This window comes from Aotus nancymaae, unplaced genomic scaffold (genome assembly GCF_030222135.1).
Source record: "Aotus nancymaae isolate 86718 unplaced genomic scaffold, 86718_ANA_hifiasm-v0.15.2.pri h1tg000036l, whole genome shotgun sequence".
Classification (NCBI taxonomy): domain Eukaryota; kingdom Metazoa; phylum Chordata; class Mammalia; order Primates; family Aotidae; genus Aotus; species Aotus nancymaae.
The window spans coordinates 89,270,718-89,298,598 of record NW_026988450.1 but is presented as its reverse complement, the minus strand read 5'-3'; the positions used below and the strand labels follow the sequence as shown (position 1 = coordinate 89,298,598).

The 27,881-nt window shown below is 39.5% G+C and overlaps 1 protein-coding gene across 1 annotated transcript in view; it reads right to left on the bottom strand.

Annotated features, from left to right (window-relative positions):
• LOC135277934 (uncharacterized) overlaps positions 1-27,881 on the bottom strand; it is a 117,483-nt gene that overhangs the window by 57,269 nt on the left and 32,333 nt on the right. The window contains exon 7 of the mRNA XM_064384101.1: positions 1,400-1,474. Within this exon, the coding sequence (XP_064240171.1) occupies positions 1,400-1,474 (75 nt within the window). The remainder of the gene's footprint in view (positions 1-1,399; positions 1,475-27,881) is intronic.

Genomic DNA, 27,881 nt, shown 5'->3' with positions numbered 1-27,881 from the left:
TTGAACATGGTGTCCGCAGCACAAAAAGTCTTTTTATTTTTCCTAAAAAAAGGTCAGAATAACAAAAGCTCCAAGAGTGACCTAGGCCATGCTTTGTTTCCTACACTGCCTCCACTTTTAAAGTTAAAAGGGCCTTGCAGGCAAACATTGCTATCACTGAAGAGTGAGGGACACAGAGTGGCTTTTTTTTTTTTTTTAACTCCTTCCATGCTCTCTACGTGTGAGAAGCCCACGGCTCTGGAAGGAACTGGGAAAACAATTCTGATATGGTTTGGATATTTTCCCCTCCAAATCTCATGTTAAAACGTGATCCTGAATGTTGGAGACAAGGCCTAGTGGGAGGCATTTGGGTCACGGTGGATTCCTTATGAATGGCTTGGTGCCATCCCCATGGTAATAAGCAAATTCTCATTCTGGTAGTTTAAAAGAGCGTGGCACCTTCCCTCTACCCCCGCCCCACCCTCTCACAAGTGTGGAACCACCTGCTTCCCCTTTGCCTTCCATCATGATGGTAAGCTTGCGGAGGCCCCTACCAGAAGCAAATGCTGAAGCCATGCTTGTACAGCCTGAAGATCTATGAGCCAATTAAACCTCTTTTTGTTATAAAAGACTCAGTCTTAGGTATCTCTTTATAGTAATGCATAAAGGAACACAAATTCTAGACAGAAATAACTGACTCAAGACAGGCAAAGTCTACTCAAACTACAAGAAACAAAGGTTACAAACTCCCATATTTTACTGTGCTGCATCACTTCACATATGATTATAGATCCTCACTTGCATTCTTGCTGCTTCAATCAACAGGAAAACCTGGCTGTGTATGGCTTTTTAGCAAACAAACAAGGATTTCACATAACACTGAGGAAAATAAGCAGGAGTAGGGCATGTTTAAATTTACATTACATCAAATTAAAAGGTTAATAGAAGTTTTGATTAGCATAAACTTGGATGTGATAAATGCATGTGGTCGGAGGACTGTGGAAGAGGAGGCCAGAATCACAGATTCAATCCTTGTTGATGAACAACTATTTTTCTTTTTTTAATTTGTTTAAATGGAAACCAAGGTGAAGCCTAAGTTCTATCAGTCAACTTTAAAATGTACTCTCTGGAGCAAGGGAAAAGGGACAAAGAATTATTAAATAAAGATAAATCTACAACTCCTCCATCACATGACAAATTGTGTTGATCAAAAGAGGGTAAACTGTACAAATAAAAAGTTTACATGTTTTCACTAACACAATAACAAAGTATATCACATGGTAAAATAAGACAAGTGAATATGTGAAAAATTGAAAAATTTAAACCAATATGAGTTTTTCTAAATACTTTCTACAATACATTTGATCAAATAAGAAGAGTTTTCACTCTTTTTCTTGGTGGAAAAAACATGGTGTCTCACCATCTGTTCGAGATTTTCTCAGGAATATTGTGCTTGTCTCTGGATTGTCAGAAGGGGTGGACTCCAAATCCATACCTATAGAGGGAGAAAAGAAAAAAGATGTGATCACTTTTAACAGTTTATCAACTCATTTCTTCGACTGCTGTATTTAGGCCATTTCACTACCTCTACCTTTACTCTTATCCACTGAAATGAATGTGTAGACATAAGATGGAGCCAGGCACGATGGCCCATGTCTGTACGGCTGAGATGGGAAAATCCCTTAAGGCTAGGTCAGGGATTTGAGGCCAGCGTGAGTAACATAGTGAGACCCTCCTAAATAAATAAATAAATAAAGAGGTAAATGTTTCCTTTGAGTTGTGTAAAATCAACTACATAGAAAAAACAAGATGGCAGTACAGTTTAAAGACAGGTCTATTTTATAGGCAAAATATATTATTTAGTCTGGAGCTCAAACATTTTAAAAAAAAGTAAATTTAGCATATCTGTCACTTCCATGTCACTCTGAGGACACAGAACCTTAGTTCCATTGAGTAGCTATCTTCCACAGTCGTGTAAGATCTCTAAGTCTTCATTTCTTCATTAGCAATATATAGGGAGAACATACACAGGCCTTTGGATTGGAAAGGGACAAATGAGACATACATAAACTGTGTTGTAATCCTAAAGAATGACAATAAAGAGCCTTTTTTGGGCTCTCATCCAACACTACTAGTCTATGAACTGGTGTGTAAAATCACGCACAGGCTTTCCTTACACCAGCAACCAGAGTATAAGTTTACACAAGTACTTACATATTTTGTGTATAAAAATATAATCAACTCACATGTTTATTCTAAATTCTTAAACATCTTGAAAAGTGAGTATAGTCCTCCAAGTTACAAAGTCACACTCATCATGAGTCTTAATTATCCTACCTCCGAAAAAAACTAAGAGCCCAACTAAAATTTTTTTGTTTTTTTTGTTTTTTAACTTTAAGTTCTGAGAAACATGTGCAGAACGTGCAGGTCTGTTACATACCTACACATGTGCCATGGTGGTTTGCTGCACCTATAAACGCATCATCGAGATTTTAAATCCCACATGCATTAGGTATTTGTCCTAATGCTCTCTGTCCCCTTACCCCCTGGCCCCTGAAGGGCCCCAGAGTGTGATGTTCCCCTCCCTGTATCCATGTGATCTCATTGTTCAACTCCTACTTATGAGAGAGAACATGTGGTGTTTGCTTTTTGTTCCTGTGTTAGTTTGCTGAGGATGATGGCTTCCAGCTTCTTAAGCTTTGGTTTCTTATCTTTGAACAATATGCTATTGTCAGGAGAGGGAAGGACAAAGGGGAAGCCATGGCAACAGACACTCTTACAGAGGCAAGGTCTGGCATTTTAACCTTCAATCTTTATCTTACACATTAAAAGTCTACCTTTACATTTCATGTCTTTTGAAAGTTTTGACCACGAACCATCCCCTACCTCTCTTTTAGAACAACAAGGTAAATAAAGTCTGTTAAGTCACCAGAATAAATATAGAGACACATTTTGTGTTAAATTAAGAATCTTAAAGTAATCAGAGTTTCATGGGTAAAGTACTTTGGGGGGGAAAATACCCATTTTTCTGTAACCCTGGCCATGACATTTCATACCTTTCACAATTATTTTAAGCACCTTCTATTTTCTTTCCTTTTGTGTTCAAATTACAGTTAGAAGAAACAGCGCCGATTAAGGTGACTTAAAGCAACCCATTGAGAATACCCTATCATCTCTCCCATGGCAACCTTCATTCTGATTTTAAATAAGAAATCCCCAAATATTTCAGTATGAATTGTCCTGAGATTTAGCTGGTTCCTTCACTTAGGTACCATCTGGATAGGTACAAGGAAAGAATGGGATGGATACTGGCAAGTTGGAATATTTGAGTTTTTACTGAAAAAGGGAAGAGAATATTCCAAAGATGCTTCAACAAAGTCCCACAGAATAATAAATAGAGCTACAGACAAGACGAGCCATAAATAAAAGGTCCTATGCCAGCCTGAGAGAATGAGATATGACAATGAACTGGGTGTTTGGGAGGGGAGGAGAAAAGAAATTAACTGGACTCCGTGGAGAAAGACTAAGCAGTGGGAATGGGAATGCAAGACAGAGCCAGCCTTTGCTCCTGGCCAGCCCTGGGAAAGCTGGTTACAGGCAAAAAGGAGCCTGAGGTTGGGATGTCCCCCAGGGAACTTTGGGGACAGCAGCAGCCAGAGGTGTGGCCAGGGCAGATGGCACCGTCACCTCCTTACCTTCAGGCATCTCTTGGTCACGGATGTGGTTCACATGAAGGCGCTCATCAGCTTCAACAATCAATTCAGCAGGCTCTTCAACAGCAGCCATGGGCGCTGCTGCTATTGTGTCCTCAGCTGATGCCTCACAGACCTCAGATTGAGAGGGACACCCTGACCCCTCATGCTGTTCCAACTCAGGGCTGACCCTGGGGCACACGCAACAGGTCAGTATGCACCCCATTGGACTGTCTGCCGCCACCTGTGCCTCTGCTCACGGTGTTGGCCACGCACTCCCGCTGCCCTAGGCTGAGGTTATGCTGCACTTGGCAGAGATGGTATCGCCGCTGCTCGCCTGCCCACCCCACAGCTCAGCCCCAGCCCCAGCCCCAGCCGGGGCTCGGGCCAAGGCCCGCACCCTGCCGCCTCCCTTGAGTTGACTTGCTTGGGAGAGTGAAGAACAGCCGACTTATTTAATAGGTTGTCAACCCAACGAGCGCTGGGAGACACAACAACTGCCTGAAGACAGTACAAAAGGAGCTCCTCCTCCTTCTGCAGTCACCTACAGACTGAAGCCCACTGGCCCACTGGCCTCAGAATGCCCCGCCCCATACCTCACAATGCCCCACCCTGGATTCCGCCCCTCCCCCGCTGCCTGGGCTGCCCCACCCTGTGGTTTATGATGCTGCTGCTCTCCTGGCTCCTCATGCAGTGCCAGTGGGACTAAGGTTTTCATTCCTCACCAGTTTCCTGAGCTTTTTAGTCCTAAGAAAAGCACAGGGTGGTTCATTACTGGAAGCCATCTTACCCTATGAGTTCTATACAAAGTCTCAGTTAGTAGAGTGGGTCCCATTAGCAACCAAGTTGAACAACTTTTATTTGCTAACTGAATGTAGATACAACTGAATTGTTCACTGCGTTTGTAACGAAATACTCCTCTCCTGTCTTCCAAAGAGTGGTAGTTTTTGTCTGCAACTTGATCACAGCAATACCTGGGGCCCTAGCTCTACTCTCACTAAAGAGTTATGGCTGTGTGTCTTGAATGACACCTTGGGACCGATCCTGCCTCCACCTCCTTCTCCATAAAATAGAAACCTTCTGAAATGCTGAAACTTACCAACTCCCTTCCCCCCGCCCCACCGTTTCTTCCTTCCACGTAGGGACTTTCAGATTTTCTTTTACTAACAAAGCTCTAAGTATGATTTTGTTACACAAAATCAAGAGCCATCAAGTGGGGTACCACAGTCCTAACTCAATAAAGATGAATACTCGACATCTGGCAGGCAGTATGTGCCTGACAGTGTTCCAAGTGGGCTATGCTCATTTAGCCCTCAGAAACAATCTCACAGATTTTAGAGAAGACATTGAGATGGAGAAGGTAAGTTAGTTATCTCCCCAATGTTACATGACTCTCAGGCTGGGGCCATTATTTAATCCCAGGTAGTATGAATTCCCCAATTCCTCAAGTGTGATTATCAGAAAGTGGATTGTTTCATGTTGACACTGCTATAAAGAAATACCTGAGGTTGGGTAATTTATAAAGGAAAGAAGTTTAATTGACACATTCCACATGGCTGTGGAGGCCTCAGGAAACTTACAATCATAGCAGAAGGGGAAGCCGTCACTTCTTACATGGCAGCAGGCCACAGAGTGTGTGTAAAAAGGAGCAACTGTCAAACACATATAAAACCATCAGATCTCAGGAGAACTGACTATCACAAGAATAGCACGGAGGAAACTGCCCCCATGATCCAATTACCACCCACTGAGTCTCTCCCTCAACATGTGGGGATTATGGGGATTACAATTCAAGATGAGACTTAGGTGGGGACATGACCAAACCATATCAGAAAGTACAGGTAGAAGTCAAGCTTGGAGGGGAAGTGACATTGTAGATTGGCATAGTTTTTTTAAAAAACTTTTTTTTAATGTGAATTTTAAAATGCCACTTCTTCATTCAACACCGATGAAGTCCCTTCTACATGCCAGACACCGTATGTATTAAACAGTCTCAAATCTCAATGAGAGTAGGCAGATACACAAAGGCTTAAGAAGTTCAGTTTTCCGAGATCACACTACTGGACAGTGTCTGAACCTGAGATACAAACCCACCTCTATCTGACCCCGAATTTGACGCTGGGGTGGTTTTAATTTTATTCTGAAAATTCGAGTCATAGAACCATACAAAGGTGAGGAGTCTCTGTCAGATGTGTGTGTAGTGGTCTGTATAATAAGGAAGGACCGAAGGAAGCAACAGACCAATTAAGAGACTATCTAAAGGAAGACTGATGCTAAAGGCAGTGGCAGTGACAAAAGTGGAGGAAAAATTTTATGATTATTGGGGAGACAGAATAGGAAGTACTTGGTCATGAGATGTGAAAGCAGGGAAGTAGAGGGAAAAACCGGGCTGCTCGGGCTCTGAGGGGGAAGACTGGGTACAGAAGTGTACCTTTCTCCTGGCAGAGAATGTAGGAAGAGAAATAGGTAAACAGGAAAAGATCATTTTTTACTCTCAGTGTCACATTAAAATGGAACTCTCTGGTCAAAGTTGAATATAATCTCTGTAGGCTAAGACCATTTGTGACATCCCTACCTATGCTTTCAAAAATAACATACATACTAAATCAAACCATTCAGAGTAACTGGGAAAAGGTCCTATAATTTACATGCTAAGAATATCACCATTTTCCATTTATTGGAGTAACTTTCAATCTATGGTTACAGCAAATGAGGGATCTTACATAAAATAAAGCTAACATTTTAAATTTAAAATTCTATTGTCCTGAGAGAATAGAGAAAGCAACTGAAGCCATGGGCCCGTGGAAGTGATTGCCTTGACAGGTTGTGTATACTAAGGAGAACTAGAAAGAAAGAAGACCTGGAGAATAGGGGGATTTACACGACATTAAGTAAAGCCTGCAAAAGTGAGCACTCGGAGTCAAGAAACCGGCCTTTGAATCAGGAACGGCTGCTTTCATGAGTCATTGGAAAGGAGATGATGTCTGATTTCATTTCTGTAACAGCAGCACCTAGCTTTTACACTTTTAGAGTAAAACACTGAAACATATATTCATGATATTAAGGTGTGAAAAGGCTTCACAAACAGTTTAAAAAATTGGTATCAATAAAAGGAAAACCTATATAGTTGGACAATATCAAAATAGGTAAGTTATATCATCAATAAACACTATTAGGAGATTTCTAAAGCAACTCTCAGTAGATAATATAATCTACATATGTAATATGTAAATACACACATACATATAAACATCTACATATTGACCCAAAATAAAAGATTTATATCCAAAAACATCAAGAATTTTTACAAATCATTAAGAAAAAATACAAATAACCCAACAGAAGACACATGGCCCAATAAACATATGTGAAGTTGCTCTGTGAGTAGTTATCAAAAAACATAAGACAAAATATCAATGCAATACTACTATACCCACTCCAGAATATCAAAAATGCAAAAAGGCAGAAAGCACCAAGTATAGAGAAGAAGGTGAAATTTCTGGAATGTTCATTTACTGCCAATGAAGAGTGTAAACAGGCACAATCACTTTGAAAAACTGACAGCCTCTTTATACATCAGCATAGCCTATAACCCAGGAATCTCTTTCCTACACATTTTCTCAACAAAAATGAATAAATGTTCACCGGTAAAAACATACATCAAAATCTTCACAATAGTGCATACTCTAATAGCCATAAACTGGAACCAACCTAAATGCCCATGAACAGTAAGATAAGTTGTAGTTATTTTCACACAAAGGAATATGATACAATAAGAATAAAGAAACTACAACTCACAAATACATAATATTAATGAAAAGAAGTCAGACATAAACTAGTACATGTTTATGGTTTCATTTATATAAAGTTCTTGCAGAGTAAGAGGATGACTGAAAGGAACAGGAGGCACTGTTTCTTTCAAAAAGGAAGACTTACTATAAAAACAATGTCAGCAGAAATAGTGGACGGAACTAAACTGTGTCAGAAAGTGACACAGTTGACGCACATTCTAGTGAAAGCTCCTTATCTTGACCTGGACTGGAAGAAGCAGTGTTGTAAGAGACCAAGAAAATTAAGAATATGCTAAAGGTCTTTGGGTTAAGTTAGAGATATTATTTTAAACTACTTTACGGGGGGGGTGAGGGGCGGGAAGGACAATTTAAATAAAAATAAGATGACAGAATAAAGTCCAGGGATATCAATAAATGCAAAATTAAAAACTTAAACTCACTAGTCAAAAGAAAAAGACAAATTGAAAATGTTAAAATCAACTGCTATATATCAAAAAGGTTGATAGTAAAAGAAGGGAAAAAATATAAATAAAACCGGTAAGGTATATTCATATTTGGGAAAAAAGAAGTCTGAAAACAAAAAACATAATTAGAGATAGAGAAAATCACTAAATAATGATGGAAAGTCCAATTCACCCAAAAAAAAAGAAAAATTCTGAACAGGTAGGTACACACCTAACAAAATAAGCCTAAAATTTATACAAAACAAAAAGCTCACAGAACTTCAAAGCAAAAATGGTAACTCCAATATCACTGCAGGAGAATTCAACACACTGTTCTCAACTTTTGCCATCAATTCTCTGTCCTTTCTCAGACTTTGTCTTCTCCTTAGATCAGAAACACCGTCTTGTTCCAAAGCACAGAATGAATGTTTTTGTTGTTTCCCATATCATACACATAAACCTACTGAACAAGGAGGAAACTCATGGATCTTAAGGACTAACAGTCAATCCAGATACATTATGAACTCTTTTAGAGAAAGCTATTTTGTGATTAAACAATAAACTCAAGATTGTTAGCCTCTAAAAACTATCGGACACTAAGTGGTTCACTCCTGCCATCTGCTGGACACCGTGTTCATTTGCACGTCAATCATGTTTGCCTTAAAAGTCCTAGTAAGACAAAGGTCTCAAAACTGTTACCTTTTCTGAGCCTCCTTTATCTAATGAGATGAAGATACTCTCTCTAGATTAAATGTTTGTATACAAGGTGTTGATAGAGGTTAAAAAAAGGTTTGTGCTATTTAAGCCTCTGGTAACAATGACTTTTTTTTTTTTGAGACGAAGTTTCGCTCTTGTTACCAAGGCTGGAGTGCAATGGCGCGATCTCGGCTCAACGCAACCTCTACCTCCTGGGCTCAGGCAATTCTCCTGCCTCAGCCTCCTGAGTAGCTGGGATTACAGGCACGTGCCACCATGCCCAGCTAATTTTTTTTGAATTTTTAGTAGAGATGGGGTTTCACCACGTTGACCAGGATGGTCTCGATCTCCCGGGTAGCTGGGACTAAAGGCACACAGTATCACATCCAGCTAATTAAAAAAAAAATTTTTTTTGTAGAGACAGAGTTTCACTATATTATTTAGGCTTGTCTTGCACTCCTAACCTCAAGCAATTCTCCCGCCTTGGCCTCCCAAAGTGCTGGGATTAGAGGCGTGAGCCACCGCGCACAACTTGTATTTATTTTAAATATAATACAAAACTACAAAAACAAAAAGGTTTGATGCACAAACAGCATAAACTAGAAATCACTAGTATCCTCTATTTGAGTAACTTTTTAATGAAGTATGACCTATCGTGATAAGATTATAAAGATGAGGTAGAAATATTAAAATGTTTGCCCTAACATTAACAAAAATATATGGTCACTATATGCTCACTGTAATTATAGAAGAATTCTGTAAAAACACAAAGGAAAAATAGAAATTTTAAAATGCCTTAGAGTCACTGATGTTTTTAATGTAGCGTATGACATTGTCTTCAATTTTTTTTTTTTTTTTTAAGAGGAATGGTCTTGCTCTCTCACCCACCTAGAATATAGTGGTGCAATCACAGATCACTGCAGTCTCAAACTCCTGGACTCAAGTGATTTTCCTATCACAGCCTTCTGAGTAGCTAGGACTGACTACAGACGCATACCACCACGGCCAGCTAATTTATTTTTACTTTTTATAGAGGTGGGGGCCTTATTATATTGTCCAGGCTGGTCTCGGATTCCTGGGTTCAAGCAATCCTCCCACTTCGGCTTCTCAAAGTGTTGGGATTGCAGGCACGAGCCACTGCACTGAGCTAAATTTTTAAAATTTTGTTGTTATTGTTGTTGAGATGGAGTCTCACTCTGTCGCCTAGGCTGGAGTGCGGTGGCGTGACCTCAGCTCACTGCAACCTCCATCTAGCGGGTTCAAGTGATTCTCCTGACTCAGCCTCCTGAGTAGCTGGGATTACAGGTGCCCACCACCACGCCCTGCTAATGTTTTATATTTTTGAGTAAAGACAGGGTTTCACCATGTTGGCCAGGGTGGTCTTGAACTCCTGACCTCAGGTGATCCACCCACCTCAGCTTCACAGAGTGTTGACATTACAGGAGTAAGCCACCACACCCAGCCAATTTTTTTTTTTTTCTATTTCACTTCTTAAAAGAATTTCTTTTTTCTTTTTTTCTTTAATTGCATTTTAGGTTTTGGGGTACATGTAAAAATCATGTAAGACTGTTGCATAGGTACACACATGGCAGTGTGGTTTGCTGCCTTCCTCCCCATCACCTATATCTGGCATTTCTCCCCATGTTATCTCTCCCCAACTCCCCACCCACCACTGTCCCTCCCCTATATCCCCCACCACTGACCCCAGTGTGTGATGCTCCCCTCCCTGTGTCCATGTGTTCTCATTGTTCAACATCCACCTATGAGTGAGAACATGTGGTGTTTGATTTTCTGTTCTTGTGTCAGTTTGCTGAGAATGATGGTTTCCGGGTTCATCCATGTCCCTACAAAGGACACAAACTCATCGTTTTTTATGACTGCATAGTATTCCATGGTGTATATGTGCCACATTTTCCCTATCCAGTCTATCATTGATGGGCATTTGGATTGGTTCCAGGTCTTTGCTATTGTAAACAGGGCCACAATGAACATTCGTGTGCATGTGTCCTTATAACAGAACGATTTATAATCCTTTGGATATATACCCAGTAATGGGATTGTTGGGTCAAATGGAATTTCTATTTCTAGGTCCTTGAGGAATTGCCGCACTGTCTTCCACAATAGTTGAACTAATTTACACTTCCACCAACAGTGTAATAGTGTTCCTATTTCTCCACATCCTCTCCAGCATCTGTTATCTCCAGATTTTTTAATGGTCGCCATTCTAATTGGCATGAGATGGTATCCCAATGTAGTTTAGATTTGCATTTCTCTAATGACCAGTGATGATGAGCATTTTTTCATATGTTTGTTGGCCTCATATACGTCTTCTTTTGTAAAGTGTCTGTTCATATCCTTCGCCCACTTTTGAATGGGCTTGTTTTTTTTCTTGTAAATCTGTTTTAGTTCTTTGTAGATTCTGGCTATTAGCCTTTTGTCAGATGGGTGGATTGCAAAAATATTTTCCCATTCTGTTGGTTGCCGATTCAATCTAATGACTGTTTAACCCTGGCCTAAGAAGTAGAATTCCTATAATATATAAGTGTTGCTAATTATGTCAAAAGTAAATATTTAGAAAATCACACAAATGTTCAAGTAAAGATAGTAGAGTGAAAAAGGACTAAAGAATGTCCTGTTACCCACTAATATGATATAAATGCATATACATATGTGTATGTGATTTTTTTTTTTACCAGAAACCCAACAGCTACATATAATAATATAAAAAGCTATTTAAGCTAAGAACCTACAAACTTTAAAAAGAAGTAGACAGGAAAAAAATCTGTATGATACAGTATGACCATTAGCTTGATTACTGCCTGCAAGCAGCAGTGAGAAAGAAAGGTGAACTAAAAAACTTAAAAATTTTAAGAAATACCTCGTTTGGATAGAAAAATTTGATTCATCATGCCCTAGAGAAGTTGAGGAAAATATCTTGAGCACAGAGGCTTCAAAACCTAGGCAGAGGCATCACCAGGATCTGCCAACTTCTAAGGCCCTATACTGAGTTGAAGGAAAGATCTGAAGCACATAGAAACATACTATACCCTCAGCAGTATGAACTGAGACTGGTATACGACATTTAACACAATCTAAGGAGATGGGAAAGTGTAGGGCCACAGAAGGGCAAAAGCAAAGTCTTGACCTAGGTATTCAAATTAAGCCTGAGTAAGACAAAGAGAAATGGCCATACAACCACATAAAGAGTTTCTTGTAACACAGAGCAACCTAATAAGAACATGCATCTAATGGAAGAAAAGTCCAAAGATGAAAAGACAAAACAAGTAAATTAAAAAGAAAGGTTTTGGCATTAAGGAAATCATTAAGAATAATAATGAATTGGGTGGGCGGCGGGGGAAGCAAGGAAAAGAACTAAAGACTTAAACAAATGGCAAAGAGAAAAATCTCAAGATAACAGGAGTATTGAGGAGGCCAAGATGGTGGATCACTTGAGTTCAGGAGTACAAGACCAGCCTGGACAACTTGGCAAAACCTCAACACTACAAAAGAATACAAGAATTGGCCAGGCATGGTGGCGCACACCTGTTGTTCCAGCTACCCAGGAGGCTAAAGTGGGAAGATAGATTGAGCCCACAAGGTCAAGGCTGCAGTGAGCCGTGATCACACCACTGCTACGCTGCAGCCTGGGTGACAGAGCGAGACCCTGTATCAAAAAAAAAAAAAAGAAAGAAAGAAAGAAAAGAAAAGAAAAGAAAAAGAAAGTTAAAAAAAAATATTGAAGAGAAAAACAACAAAGAAGTCAAAAGAATTAGAAAAAAAATCTAGGACAAAGGCTGAACAGAAAGATAATTAGTATCCCTCAAGTAGAACAATTAATTAAACGGAAGAGAAAAGGCAGAAAGATATAATAGAAAATATCCCAAAAATAAAGGCAAAAAAAATCTATACAAGGAAAGAAAAAATATATCAAATCACAGATGGAAATATATATCCTAGTTAATGAAATACCAAGAATAAAGAAAGAATTCTCCAGAATACAAGGAGACAAAAAAAAAATCACCTTAAAAATTTTTTTAACTTGGAATATACAAAGGAAATTACTAGATATGCTCCCAAAGAAATGCTGGGGACTCTAGGGATAACTTAACCCTATAGAAATCACATTAATTTTACCTTTAAAATTTATTCTAAATTCACCATTTCCATTCCAGAATTTTAGTTCTTATGCTCATCATTTTTTCCTATACTACTACCAAGGATTCCTACATTTATGCCAAGATTCCAATCTTACCTTCTATTCAAACTCAAGAGTTATCGTCTTAAAGCACAGATCTGGATCACATCATTCTATTGATTAAAAACCATGTGTGAGACTAGGAACAACAAAATAAAACCCAAAACCCATTGTACAGGGAGCAAGCTACTCTATTTGCTTCTACCTTATCTTTGTTTTGTACTTAAGCCAAGATACATTATTTGTCACTCCCCAAAATCCATCCTACACTTTCTATCTTCTATGCCTTTGCTAAAGACCACTTTAAAGATTCTATCCTCAAAGTCCAAAATCACCACATCCACCAATGTCAGTTAAAATTAATCTTACATCATTCTCTAATTCTCTTCCCAGCAATAATATAGCAGTCTGTCTTCTAATTATGTGCCTGTCTATTTGACCCACAGGAAAGTAAACCTGCTGAAAACATAAACTGAGTCCTATATATGGTACTTTGAGGCCAGCTACAGGACTACAAACTTAATAGATCCTCAACTTTTAAGTAAATTCATAATCTCTTAATGCACATTATTTAAGTAAGTAATTTAAGTAAGGAAAGACTAAAAAAGAACTTTGTTTTGTGGACCTGTGATTGACTGGTAATAGCTCCCTTGAGCAATATGTTGAAAAGGATTCTGAGGCCGGGCACAGTGGCTCACGCCTGTAATCCCAGCACTTTGGGAACCTGAGGAGAGAGGATCGCTGGACCTCAGGAGCTGAAGATCAGACTGAGCAACATAGTAAGATCTCATCGTGCCACTGCATTCCAGCCTGGGCAACAGAGCAAGACTTCATCTCAAAAAAAAATACTAATAATAATATTTAAAAAATTAACACTAAAATTAAAAAAAAAAAAAAAAAAAACCAGAAAGGATTCTGAGGTCAAATCTAGCTTCTGAAGTAGTCACATGTCACATGATCGAGCAGCAATGTTTGCCAGGAGCAGAGCAAGGGACAGTGGCAATATCCATGCCACACAACTGTCTTCTTCATTTTTGATAATGGTCTTTTCTATAAAACATACTCCCATACCCATAACCACTTTCAGAATAAACATAAGAAAACTGGTAATGACATTACATATTAGGGTCATTTTGCAAATCAATAAATAATACATGTTAAAGATTAAAGAGCCTGTGTGACTCAGAAAGGCTTTAACATTTCATTTCCCTGCCTGTCACAAGTAGACCATGGAAAGAAAATTCTATTCTTTCCCTTCTCTATACCTCTATTTTCCTGTCTAAGATGAGGGTAATACATGTTATCTCCCAAGAGCATCTTAAGTCTTAATAACTTAGAGGCACAAGATGAGCCCAAAAAACAGATATACTGTTACTAGTGTTTGTGGCTGTACCACTTTGTAGGGGAAAAGAATAATGTTAGAACCTGAATGTGCTATTCTCTATGAAGAATACTTATTGAATTCCAAATGCACAAACAATTTCAACACAAATGATATCAATCATCTTGAACTTTGGTCTTAAGATAAACTAGTCTGACAGCTCCACTATAAAGTTTACATTATGAATATTATCACTTCCTTTGATGAGCTACCTACTGTCTTCAAATGTTCCTGAAACTTTCCCTTACATTTGCTTATACTTTTGAAGTAAAATAAACATTGTAAGTCTGCCTTATTTTGGTAGCCATGCTGTCTTTCATGCACTTTACCTAATTCATACTCTGTTAAGTGTCTAAAAAAATGCATTCATTAACAATTTGAAAAAACATGTTGCCTACATCATCTAATGACATAATCTTCTATAAGACACTTTAATACCATGTGTGAGCTTTAATTTAATGGTGAACTAAGACTAATATTTGGTACAGTACTTGGAAATGTCTGAGTCTTTTTAGTTTCTATAAAAATAATTTTTTTAAAGTATAGCACATTTATAATATTGGTATTTCATATTTTAAAATTTTTTTTCAGGCCAGGCATGGTGGCTCACGCCTGTAATCCCAACACTCTGGGAGGCCAAGGCAGGCAGATCACCTGAGGTCAGGAGTTCGAGACCAGCATGGCCAATATGGTGAAACCTCATCTCTACTAAAAATACAAAAATTAGCCAGGCATGGTGGTGCACACCTGTAATCCCAGCTACTTGGGAGGCTGAGGCACAAGAATCGCTTGAACATGGGAGGCAGAGGTTGCAGTGAGCCGAGATCACACCACTGCACTCCAGCCTGGGCAAAAGAGCAAGACTCCATTTCAAAAAAAAAAAAAAAAAAAATTCAAAACTACTTATAAATGCCTTTTTTAAAAACTGTAAATCAGGTTTCTTGCTTTTAAAAGGAATCTACAACTGGATAAGGGAAAAGCAGAATTAAATATTATTAAGCACTTACATGATAGGTACCATGCTTACCACTTCATCCTTATTGTTTAATCTTCGTAACATTATAAGGTAGATTTCATCCCATATTAAATAGCTAAAACCAAGATTCAGAGAGGCTAATATACTTGTCTGAAGTCACAAATTCATAAACTGTCAAAGAGGATTCAGGTTCAAGTTTACCTGATTCCAGGGCCAATGAAAACTGCCTTCATGACAAAGGAATGAAATACAGTCAATGAGCCACATAATGATGTTACAGTCAATGACAGACTACATTTACAACAATGATCCCATGAGATTATAGTGGAGCTGAAAAATTCCTGTAACCTAGTGACATGGTAGCCATTGTAATACTGTAATACAATTACTTCATTTTTTACATATTTAGTGTATCCTGTGTGTACAGTGTTTATAAAGTCTACACTAGTGTGCAATGATGTCTTAGGCCTTCACATTCACTCACCACTCACTCACTGACTCACCCAGAGCAACTTTCAGTTCTGCAAACTACATTCAAGTGCCCTATACAAGTATACCATTTTTTCTCTTTTATATACTATTTTTATTGTAACTTTTCTACATTTAGATGAACAATTCCGTACCATTGTGTTACAAGTGCCTGTAGTATTCAGTACACTAACATACTGTATAGGTCTGCAGCCTATGAGCAAGAGAGTATATTATATAGCCTAGGTGTGTAGTAGGCTATACCATCTGGGTCTGTGTAAGTATACTCTACGCTGTTCGTAGAACGACAATGGCCTAAGGAGGCATTTCTCAGAACAGATTCCCTTCATTAAGCAATGCATGCCTGTATTCTGAGAAGCTTACTGACAGCAAGGGACAAGAATGAAGGAAGGGACTGAACAGCTAGTGTCAGAGGAGAAGCATAAAGACTGCAAAGGGCCTAGATATTAATTACAGACATTTTGCAGAACAGTAAGAGCCGTTACTTTTCTTTTTTTTTTTTTTTTTTTTTTTTTTTTTTTTTTTTTTTGAGACGGAGTTTCGCTCTTGATACCCAGGCTGGAGCGCAATGGCGCTATCTCGGCTCACCGCAATCTCCGCCTCCTGGGTTCAGGCAATTCTCCTGCCTCAGCCTCCTGAGTAGCTGGGATTACAGGCACGCGCCACCGTGCCCAGCTAATTTTTTGTATTAGTAGAGACAGGGTTTCACCATGTTGACCAGGATGGTCTCGATCTCTTGACCTCGTGATCCACCCGCCTGGGCCTCCCAAAGTGCTGGGATTACAGGCTTGAGCCACCGCGCCCGGCCTACTTTTCAAACTCCTCTCATATCCATTACCTCATCATCTGAGGAACCACCCACTCACTTTTCTTTTTTTAGTTTTTCATATAATTTTTTAGAAAGTATAAATTGCCTGCATTTTAGGGATTTAAACAGATATAAGTTCACTATTAAGTACAAGAGCAATTAACTGAACAACAATACTGATGACTACACATGTATAAGCAGTTACTTCTGAAATCTGCTTTCACATTCAGATAACTAGGTCAGAATTTAAAGTGATTTTTTTTAAACCTTATGTTACTCGCCGGGTGCGGTGGCTCACGCCTGTAATCCCAGCACTTTGGGAGGCCGAGGCGGGTGGATCACGAGGTCAAGAGATCGAGACCATCCTGGTTAACATGGTGAAACCCCGTCTCTACTAAAAATACAAAAAATTAGCTGGGCATGGTGGTGTGTGCCTGTAATCTCAGCTACTCAGGAGGCTGAGGCAGGAGAATTGCTTGAACCCAGGAGGCGGAGGTTGCGTTGAGCCGAGATCGCGCCATTGCACTCCAGCCTGGGTAACAAGAGCAAAAACTCTGTCTCAAACAAAACAAAACAAAACAAAAAAAACCTTATGTTACTCAATTACTTCTTTCCTATCCCCTTTCACATTTTTCCTGGCTGTCATCTGTGGCATAAGTTGATTCAAAGGCTTGATTATAGCAACTAAATAAGCAAAATTGACAACTTTAGCCAAAGTAAAGGTTTAAACACTGCACTTACTTCCAGATTCTTCAAGGCTTTAAAGAGGACATGCCATGCTCAACACAAAGCCTCATTTTTGTATCAATTTGACCTTTCTGTTCTCCAGCCACAACTTCATTTTCACTCACTTAAATGGAGTTCAAAGTAACTTGTAAAAGTTAGGCTCAAAAGGAATTTGTGGTTTAACAACATTAAATAGGGTTACTATACAGATCCAATGTATATTACTTCCTGAAATTTAAATTTAAAAAACAAAAATACTAAGAAATAAAGAAAAACCAGAAGTTCCCCTGGCCAAACCATAAAAATTTGTCCCTCCAAATTTTACCAGTTGGTACAGGAACACAAACTCAAATACCTGTAGGGTGTGCAAATGTCATTAATGTGCAGAGGGTTACGAAAAGATGACATGTGCCAAACTACATGAATACTAAGCCATATATTGCCTTTTAAAATAGTAGACAGGTATAACAATTAAGTACAGACATTTTACAAACACTGGGTCAAATCACAACAAGCAAGCATTTAACATTTTAGTCTATATAAGATCTGCTTGAGCAAAGCTCCCTCAATTAAATTAAATGGGCAGTAAGGACAGGGCCATAGGAGCTTCAGCATCACGGAGAAGAGTAACAGGAGTAACATTAACATGGATGGAAGACTACTAGGCCATAAATTCACTAATGGCACATACTGGGTTTGATTCACCAGAATACATTACTCAACCTCAAGCTTGCTCAGTACATGATAAACAGTAAATACCTAAACATGAAACATTTTATAAAGATCTATATGCATTAGAATTATAGTTTCATAGAAAAATATAAGTGGTAGTTTTTACATAATAGAATACAACACGGTAATGAACACCTAATTATTGTTATATGTAACAATACAGATAAAACTAATAGGATCCTTTCTTACTCTAGAGTCCTCCTGCCATGTTTTCCTTTTAACAGGATCCAGAGACTTAAGAGTAAAATGGTGTGGTTCCATTTATATGAAGGATCCTATAAACAGAATCCAGAGACTTGAAAGTAAAAATGGTGTGGTTGCATTTATACGAAGGTCAGACTTCCATTTTCAATGTAAAAAGCTGCGATAAATATCACTCTTACCTAAAAACCTGGAAAAGCCAGATAATCTTCAAAATCATAACCTTTCATAAGCCCATCAGAAAGCTGGTATTATAAGGCAACCAAGTTGACCAAATTCCAAAGGGAGACAAGCCCCTCCAAGGAAAGATGGGACATTTACAGTTTCACTTTTGGCCGAGCATAAGAGACAGAAATGACCACCATAACAAGAAGTAATAAGCTAACATTTTAATGTTGGCTTAAAAGCCAAATGTGGACTAGCACAACAGCAAGCTCTTCCACATGGGCCTCAACCTAGGGTTCAAGAGAAAAATATGGGAAAGCCCCCTCTTAATGGCACACACATGCAGGAGGTGATCAAAGGCTGCACTGGGACAAACAAAAAGCCTCTCACTTTCCTGCCTCCTTCTGTCCTCTGAAGCAAAAGCCTTATACTACTGGGGAAGCAGCAGCAAGACTTCTCATCCAGGGCTAAAGGAAAAAAATCCACTACATCTGGGGGAAACAATGGAATGTGAGAAATGTTCAGATGATCCATTTATGTGAGAGTAAGGTCATGAACTGATTAAACTAATTAAGATAATATGTGTTAGAATAGAGCAGTGGTTCCACAGTGCTGTGTGTATCAGAATCACCCGGAAGACTTCATTAAAACAAGATCTCTGAACTCCACTCCCAGAGTTTCTGAACCAACGAATCTAAGGTAAGGCCTTAGGAAAATGTATTTTTAACAAGTGTCCAGGTGATGTTGATTCTGCCAATCTGGAGTTCATATGTTGAAAATCCCTGGGATAGAGATTAACTCTGCAGGAGGTGGCTAACTGAAAAGGTGTTGACTGAGAAGTTGGCAACTTGATCTGGATGGTGTAAAATTCACCAAGAGTACATCATTTAAGATGGATGCATTTTATTGTATGTAAGTTATACCTCATTTTCTTAAGTTTCCCTTAAAAAATTAAAAGACGGCCGGGCGCGGTGGCTCACGCCTGTAATCCAAGCACTTCGGAGGCCAAGGCGGGCGGATCACCTGAGGTCAGGAGTTCAAGACCAGCCTGACCAACATGGTGAAACCCTGTCTTAATTAAAAAAAAAAAAAATTAAAAGACTTCAAACTGCTTCTAATACTATAAATAGTAAAAATGAGCCTTACTGCTGACAACTTATTCTACAAATAAAGGAATTAAGCATGTATCCTGCTCTTCTTGTACTTCAAAGCAATCAAAAGATTTGACAGAAAATCTTTATAGAAGAACCACAACTAGTAAGTACAGAAAAAATGATGGAATCACAAAGTAAGAAAATCTGAAACACTCCATTAAATACCAAAACAGCTCTCAAAAAACGGAGTATGACAGTTAAAACTGAAACTATTAAAAGCTGAGTGGTAAATAACACTAGGGGTTAATTATGCTGTTTTCTCTACTCATTATGTTCGAAAGCATTCATATATTTCCATTTAAAAAAGTAAACTCTGCCTGGGCACGGTGGCTCACACCTGTAATCCCAGCACTTTAGGTAGCTGAGACAGGTGACCACTTGAGGACAGGAGTTCCGGACAAGCCTGGCAAACATGGTGAAACCCCATTTCTACTAAAAAAAGCAAAAATTAGCTGGGCGTGGCAGTGGGTCCCGGTAATTCCAGCTGTCTGTATCTCAGGGATAACACAAATGGTTTCGTAGAGGAGGCAATGCTTGAGCTGAGCCTCAAAAGATAAACAGTAAATAGAAATAAAGACACTGAACGTGAAAAACAATATAGCCTGAGAGCATAAAGAAAAGTATAAAACCCAGATTCCGCCAAGATGGCTGAATAGGAACAGCTCCACAGCGCAGTTCCCAGAGAGAGAGAGAGAGAGACGTAGAGGGCAAGTGATCTCTGCATTTCCAACCGAGGTACCAGGTTGATTTCAATGAGACTGGTTGGACAGTGGGTGTAGCCCAAGAAGGGCAAACTGAGGCAGGGTGGGGTGCTGCTTCCCCAGGGAAGTGCAACTGACCGGAGGATTGGGGACTTCCCCCCTACCCCTACCCTGCACTCCGGTTCAGACACCGCACTTCTCCCATGGCCTCTGGAACCCACAGACCAGGAGATCCCCACAGGTCTGAAAAGCACCACGAGTTAACAGCATAGATCTAAGCGGCAGCTCCAGTCACTGCCGCGGGTTGTCAGCACAGATCTGGGTGGACATCTTGACTAGCACCGAGAGCACCTCTGGGACAGAGCTACCCACTCCCCAGAAAGAGGGGGAGCTGAAGGCAGGGAGACAGGTGTTACAGCTGGGTGGTTTCCACCCCAACAAAAACCAGCAAACTGAAGCCCTCTTGTTTGAGAGTTTTGCAGCCAGCGCATCAGTTTGAGCTCAACCCAGGACAATGGAGCTCAGTGGGGAGAAGGGTGTCTGCCATTACTGAGGTGGGTCTAAACCTACCTGTGTAAACAAGAGGAAGCTTACACAGGAGCTGGACTAAGTCGGTGACAACCCAGCAGTGCCTCTGCAAGTAGACAAGGGACAGACTGACTCCTCAAGTGGCTCCCTGACCCCTGTACAACCAAAAAGATGCCTTATACATGAGACCTCTGTCTGACACCTAGCGGTTACCCTTCTAGGACGAAGCTACCAGAAGAAAGATCGGGTAGCAATCCTTGCTGTTCTGCAGCCCCCACGGGTGATTCCCAGGCAAGCACGGTCTGGAGTGGACCTTCAGCAGTCCTACAGCAGAGGGGTCTGACTGTTAGAAGGAAAACTAAAGAACACAAAGAAAGAGCTTCAACATCAACAGAAAGGAGGTCCACTTGGAGACCTCATCTGAAATCACTAACTGCAAAGATCAAAGGTAGATAAATCCACAAAGATGGGAAGAAACCAGCACAAAAAGGATGCAATTATCAAAGACCAGAACACCTCTCCTCCTCAAAAGGATCACAACACCTAACTGCAAGGGAACAAAACAGGATAGAGAATGAGTCTGACGCACTGACAGAAGCAGGCTTCAGAAGGTGGGTGATAACAAACTTCTCTGAGCTAAAGGAACATGTTCTAACCCAAAGCAAAGAAATTACAAACCTTGAAAAAAGGTTAGACGAAATGCTAACTAGAATAACCAGCTTGGAGAAGAACATAAAGACCTGATGGAGCTAAAAAACAAAGCATGAGAACTTCACGAAGCTTATACAAGTTTCAGTAGTCAAATCGATCAGGCAGAATAAAGTATATCAGAGATCGAAGATCAACTCAAGGAAATAAAACAAGAAGGCAAGATTAGAGAAAAAACAGTGAAAAGAAATGAACCACGCCTCCAAGAAATATGGGATTATGCGGGGAAAAAAAACCCTAATCTATGCTTGAACAGTCTACCTGAATGTGACGGGGAGAATGAATCCAAGCTGGAAAACACTCTTTAGGATATTATCCAGGAGAACTTCCCCAACCTAGCAAGGCAGGCCAACATTCAAATACAGGAAACACAGAGAACACCACGAAGATATTCCTCAAGAAGAGCAACCCAAGGCACATAATCATATGATTCACCAGGGTTGAAATGGAGGAAAAAATGCTAAGGGCCACCAGAGAGAAAGGTCGGGTTACCCACAAAGGGAAGCCCATTAAGACTCACAGCAGATCTCTTGGCAGAAACCCTACAGGCCAGAAGAGAGTGGGGGCCAATATTTAATATCCTTAAAGAAAAGAACTTTCAACTCAGAATTTTATATCCAGCCAAACTAACCTTCATAAGTGAAGGAGAAATAAAATCCTTTACGGACAAGCAATTGCTGAGAGATTTCATCACCACCAGACCTGCCTTACAAGAGCTTCTGAAGGAAACACTAAACATGGAAACGAACAGCCAGCACCAGCCACTGCCTAAATGTACCAAATGGAAAGACCAAAGACGCAATGAAGTCAACTAACGGGCAAAACAACCAGCCAGTAACAAAACTAGCAGGATCAAATTCACATATAACAATATTAACTTTAAATGTAGATGGCCTAAATGCCCCAATCAAAAGACACAGACTGGTAAACTGGATAAAGAGTAAAGACCCATTCGTGTGCTGTATAAAGGAACTCCATCTCATGTGCAAAGACACACATAGACTCAAAATGAAGAAGAAGATTTACCAAGCAAATGGAGAGCAAAAAAAAAAAGCAGGCGTTGCAATCCTAGTCTCTGATAAAACAGACTTTAAACCAACAAGATCAAAAGACACAAAGAAGGGCATTATATAATGGTAAAAGAATCAATGCAACAAGAAGAGCTAACTATCCTAAATATATATGCACCCAATACAGGAGCACTTAGATACAGAAAGCAAATTCTTAATGACCAACAAAGAGACTTAGACTCACACACAATAATAGTGGGAGACTTTAACATTCCACTGACAATATCAGACAGATCAACGAGAGAGAAAATCAACAAGGACATACATAACTTGAACTCAGATCTGGACCAAGCAGACCTAATAGATATCTGCAGAACTCTCCACCCCAAATCCACAGAATATACATGCTTCTCAGCACCACATCACACTTACTCTAAAATTTACCACATAATTGGAAGTAAATCACTCCTCAGCAAATGCAAAAGAACAGAAATCATAATAAATTGTCTCTCACACCACAGTGCAATCAAATCAGAACTCAGGATTAAGAAACTCGCACAAAACCACACAACTACATGGAAACTGAACAACTTGCTCCTGAATAATGACTGAATAAACAATGAAATGAAGCCAGAAATAAAGATGTTCTTTAAAACCAACCAGAATGAAGACACAAATTACCAGAATCTCTGGGACACATTTAAAGCAGTGTCTAGAGGGAAATTTATAGCAATAAATGCCCATACGAGAAGTGAGGAAAGATCTAAAATCGACACCCTATCACCAAAATTGGAAGAGCTAGAGGAGCAAGATCAAAAAAATTCAAAAGCTAGCAGAAGACAAGAAATAACTAAGATAAGAGCAGAACTGAAGGAGATAAAGACACAAAAAAAACCTTAAAAAAAAAACAACCAATAAATCCGGGAGCTGCTTTTTTGAAAAAAATCAACAAAACAGACCGCTAGCCAGACTAATAAAAAAGAAAAGAGAGAAGAATCAAATATATGCAATAAAGAACGATAAAGAGGATATCACCACCAAGTCCACAGAAATACAAACTACCATCAGAGATTACTACACACAACTCTATGCACAAAACCACTAAACCTGGAAGAAATGGATAAATGCCTGGACACTTGCACCCTCCCAAGACTAAACCAGGAAGAAGTTGAATCCCTGAACAGACCAATAACAAGGTCTGAAGTTGAGGCACTAATTAATAGCCTACCAATCAAAAAATGTCCAAGTCCAGACGAGTTTAGAGCCAAATTCTACCAGACGTCAAAAGAGGAGCTGGTACCGTTCCCTCTGAAACTATTCCAAACAAAACAAAAAGAGGGAATCCTCCCTAACTAATTTTATGAGACCAGCATCATCCTGATACCAAAACCTGGCAGACACACAGCTAATAAAGAAAACTTCAGGCCAATATCCATGATGAACATCAATGTAAAAATCTTCAGTAAAATACTGGCAAACTGACTGCAACAGCACATCAAAAAGCTTATCCATCACAATCAAGTAGGCTTCATCCGGGGATGCAAGGCTGGTTCAACATACACAAATCTATAAATGCAATCCATCACATAAGCAGAACCAAAGACAAAAACCACATGATCATCTCAATAGATGCAGAGAAGGCCTTCAACAAAATTCAACAGCCCTTTATGCTAAAAACTCTCAATAAACTGGGTATCGATGGAACATATCTCAAAATAATAAAAGCTATTTATGACAAATCCACAGCCAATATCATACTGAATGGGCAAAAACTGGAAGCATTCCCTTTGAAAACTGGCACTAGACAAGGATGCCGTCTCTAACCATTCCTATTCAATATAGTATTGGAAGTTCTAGCCAGAGCAATCAGGCAAGAAAAAGAAATAAAGGGTATTCGATTAGGAAAAGAGGAAGTCAAATTATCTCTATTTGTAGACGACATGATTGTATATTTAGAAGACCCCACTGTCCCAGCCCAAAATATTCTTAAGCTGACAAGCAACTTCAACAAAGTTTCAGGATAAAAAAACCAATGTGCAGAAATCACAAGCATTCCTATACACCAATAACAGACTAACAGCCAAATCATGAGTGAACTCCCATTCACGATTGCTACAAAGAGAATAAAATCCCTACAAATACAACAAAGGAAGTGAAGGACCTCTTCAGGGAGAACTACAAACAACTGCTCAAGGAAATAAGAAAGGACACAAACGGAAAAACATCCCATGCTCCTGGTTACGAAGAATCAGTAACGTGAAAATGGCTATACTGCCCAAAATAATTTATAGATTCAACACTATCCCCATCAAGCTACTATTGACCTTCTTCACAGAACTGGAGGAAACCACTTTAAACTTCATATGGAACCAAAAGAGAGCCCACATAGCCAAGACAATCCTAAGCAAAAAGAACAAAGCTGAAGGCATCACAGTACCTGACTTCAAACTATACTACAAGGCAGCATGTAATCAAAACAGCATGGTACTGGTACCAAAAGAGAGATATAGACCAATGGAACAGAACAGAGGCCTCAGAAGTAACGTCACACATCTACAACCATCTGATCTTTGACAAACCTGACAAAAACAAGCAATGGGGAAAGGATTCCCTGTTTAATAAATGATGTTGGGAAAACTGGCTAGCCACGTGCAGAAAGGTGAAACTGGACCCCTTTCTGACAACTTACACTATAATTAACTCCAGATGGATTAAAGACTTAAACATAAGACCTAACACCATAAAAACCCTTAAAGAAAACCTAGGCAAAACCATTCAGGACATAGGCATAGGCAAGGACTTCATGACTAAAACACCAAAACCAATGGCAACAAACTTAAGAGTTTCTGCACAGCAAAATAAACAATCATCAGAGTGAACCGGCAACCAACAGAATGAGAAAAAAATTTTGCAATCTACCCATCAGACAAAGTGCTAATATCCAGAATCTATAAAGAACTAAAGCACATTTACAAGAAAAAAAAAACCCATTCAAAAGTGGGCAAAAGATATGAACAGACACTTTTTAAAAGAGGACATTTATGAGGCCAAGAAACATATGAAAAAATGCTCATCATCACTGGTTATTGGAGAAATGCAAATCATGCCAGTTACAATAGTGATCATTAAAATATCTGGAGACAGATCCTGGAGAGGATGTGAAGAAATAGGAACACTTTTACACTGTTGGTTGGAGTGTAAATTAGTTCAACCATTGTGGAAGACAGTGTGGCGATTCCTCAAGGATCTAGAAATAGAAAATCTATTTGACCCAGCAATCCCATTACTGGGAATATACCCAAAGGATTATAAATCATTCTATGATAAAGATACATGCACACGTATGTTCACTGCTGCACTGTTTACAATAGCAAAGACCTAGAACCAATCCAAATGCCCATCAATGATAGACTGGACAAAGAAAATGTGGCATATATGCACCATGGAATACTATGCAGCCATAAAAAAGGATGAGTTCGTGCCCTTTGTAGGGACATGGATGAAGCTGGAAACCACCATCCTCAGCAAACTGACAAGAACAGAAAACCAAACACCGCATGTTCTCACTCATAGGCGGGTGCTGAACAACGAGAACACATGGGCAGAGGGAGGGGAACGTCACACACCGGGGTCTGTTGAGGGGTGGGGGGCTAGAGGAGGGACAGTGGGGAATGGGGAGGTTAGGGAGGGATAACATTGGGAGAAATGCCTGACGTAGGTGATGGGGGGATGGAGACAGCAAACCACTATGGCATGTGTGTACCTATGCAACAATCCTGCAAGATCTGTACATGTACCCCAGAACTTAAAGTACAATAAATTAAAAAAAAAAAAAAGTATAGAACCAGCATGACACATTCAGGTAACTGTTACTAGCTGAACAATGGTAGTGAACAGGGTTTCAGAAATACCTAAGAAAAAAGAATAGTGGAGACAATACAGCCTACAGAGTGGCTTATGTGCCATACTAAGAAGCTTGGATTTTACTATGGGCAACTAGAAAACCATAAAAAAAAAAATCTTACCTGAATTTTGGAAAATCACTTTGATTTCAGTATGGAGGAGATGCGTTAAGAAGGGGAGATGGGTTTAAGAGGTTACAAAGTGAGAAAGAAAACAAACATTGTAGCAAAAAGGTACAAATATAAAAGATATCAGCAATATTAAATCTAAAGAATTTTGTCACAATAATGGGCACAAAATGATAGCACAGTATTTAGCAAATAAACAGATGAATAATTGATTAGATGTGGAGATGAGAGGAAACAGCTCAAAATTCTAGGCTTATCTGACTGGACATTATCTTTTTCCCCCAGACATAATATTTGCCTTTCACTGAGGAGAAACATTATGTCTGGGGGAAAAGATCATAAACTTAGCACATCAAGTTAACTTTGAGGTGCATCTAGAGAGCATAGGCAAGGGTGTTTACTGTTCAATGGAGTATGAAATGCAAAGGCAAAGTCTGAAAGAGAGATGATGATCTGGGAATTGTCAGTACTGGAATGATGATCAAATTTTCCACCAAAAACAAGTGAGGTCACCTGGAAAAGATGTACAACAGGGAGAGAAAGGCTAGGGGCACTGTACTGGTATCACCAACACTTAAAAAATGGATGGGAAAAAAAGAGGGGGGTTGGCGCAGAGAACATATAATCCAAGAGTAAAGAAGAGAATTTTAAAAGTAATTCGAAAGAAAATTTGAAGATAACAAGCAGTAGTGTCAAATTCCACATACAAGTAAACTAAAAACTACAAAGAATAATTGGGCATGGTAGTTTACAAATGTGCTCACCTGCACAGAACAGTTTTAGAAGACAAGATGAGGTACAGAAACCTGACTACAGCAGGTTCAAGAATAAAGAGATAAACAGGAAACACACCCTATTCTTTTTGTTTTGTTTTGTTTTTTTGTTTGAGATAGGGTCTCCCTCTGTCACGCACCCAGGCAGGAGTGAAGTGGTGCAAACACAGCTCACTGCAGCAAACGCAGCTCACTGCAGCCTCCATCTCCTGGGCTCAAGCAACTCTCCTGCCTCAGCCTCCCCAGAGGCTGGGATTACAGGTGTTATCACCACACCTGGCTAATTTTTGCACTTTGTTTTGTAAAGAAACGGTTTCCACCCTGTTGTCCCAGCTGGTCTTGAATTCCAGAGTTCAAGGAATTCACCTGCCTTAGCCTCCCAAAGGGTTGGGATTACAGTCATGAGCCACCACGCCTGGCCTGGGTTTTTTTGTTTTGTTTTCATTTTGTACCCTCTTTTCTGCAGGAAAAGAGCTCAAAAAGAAGGTAAGAAAATAGTGTGGACAATATTTGCAACAAGATCCCACGATGAGATAAAGGTGGGCTTCCAGTCCCATTAGGAGACTGAAAATGCTAACTGTGAGAACAAGGCAGAAATTCTGATTTACAGCTGAGTCCAGAAGAAGGTGGCAGCTTGATGGGAATGCTGAACATTGTGCCTATGGTAGCCATAATAATTGCAGGCCCCACTCACCTACCTAA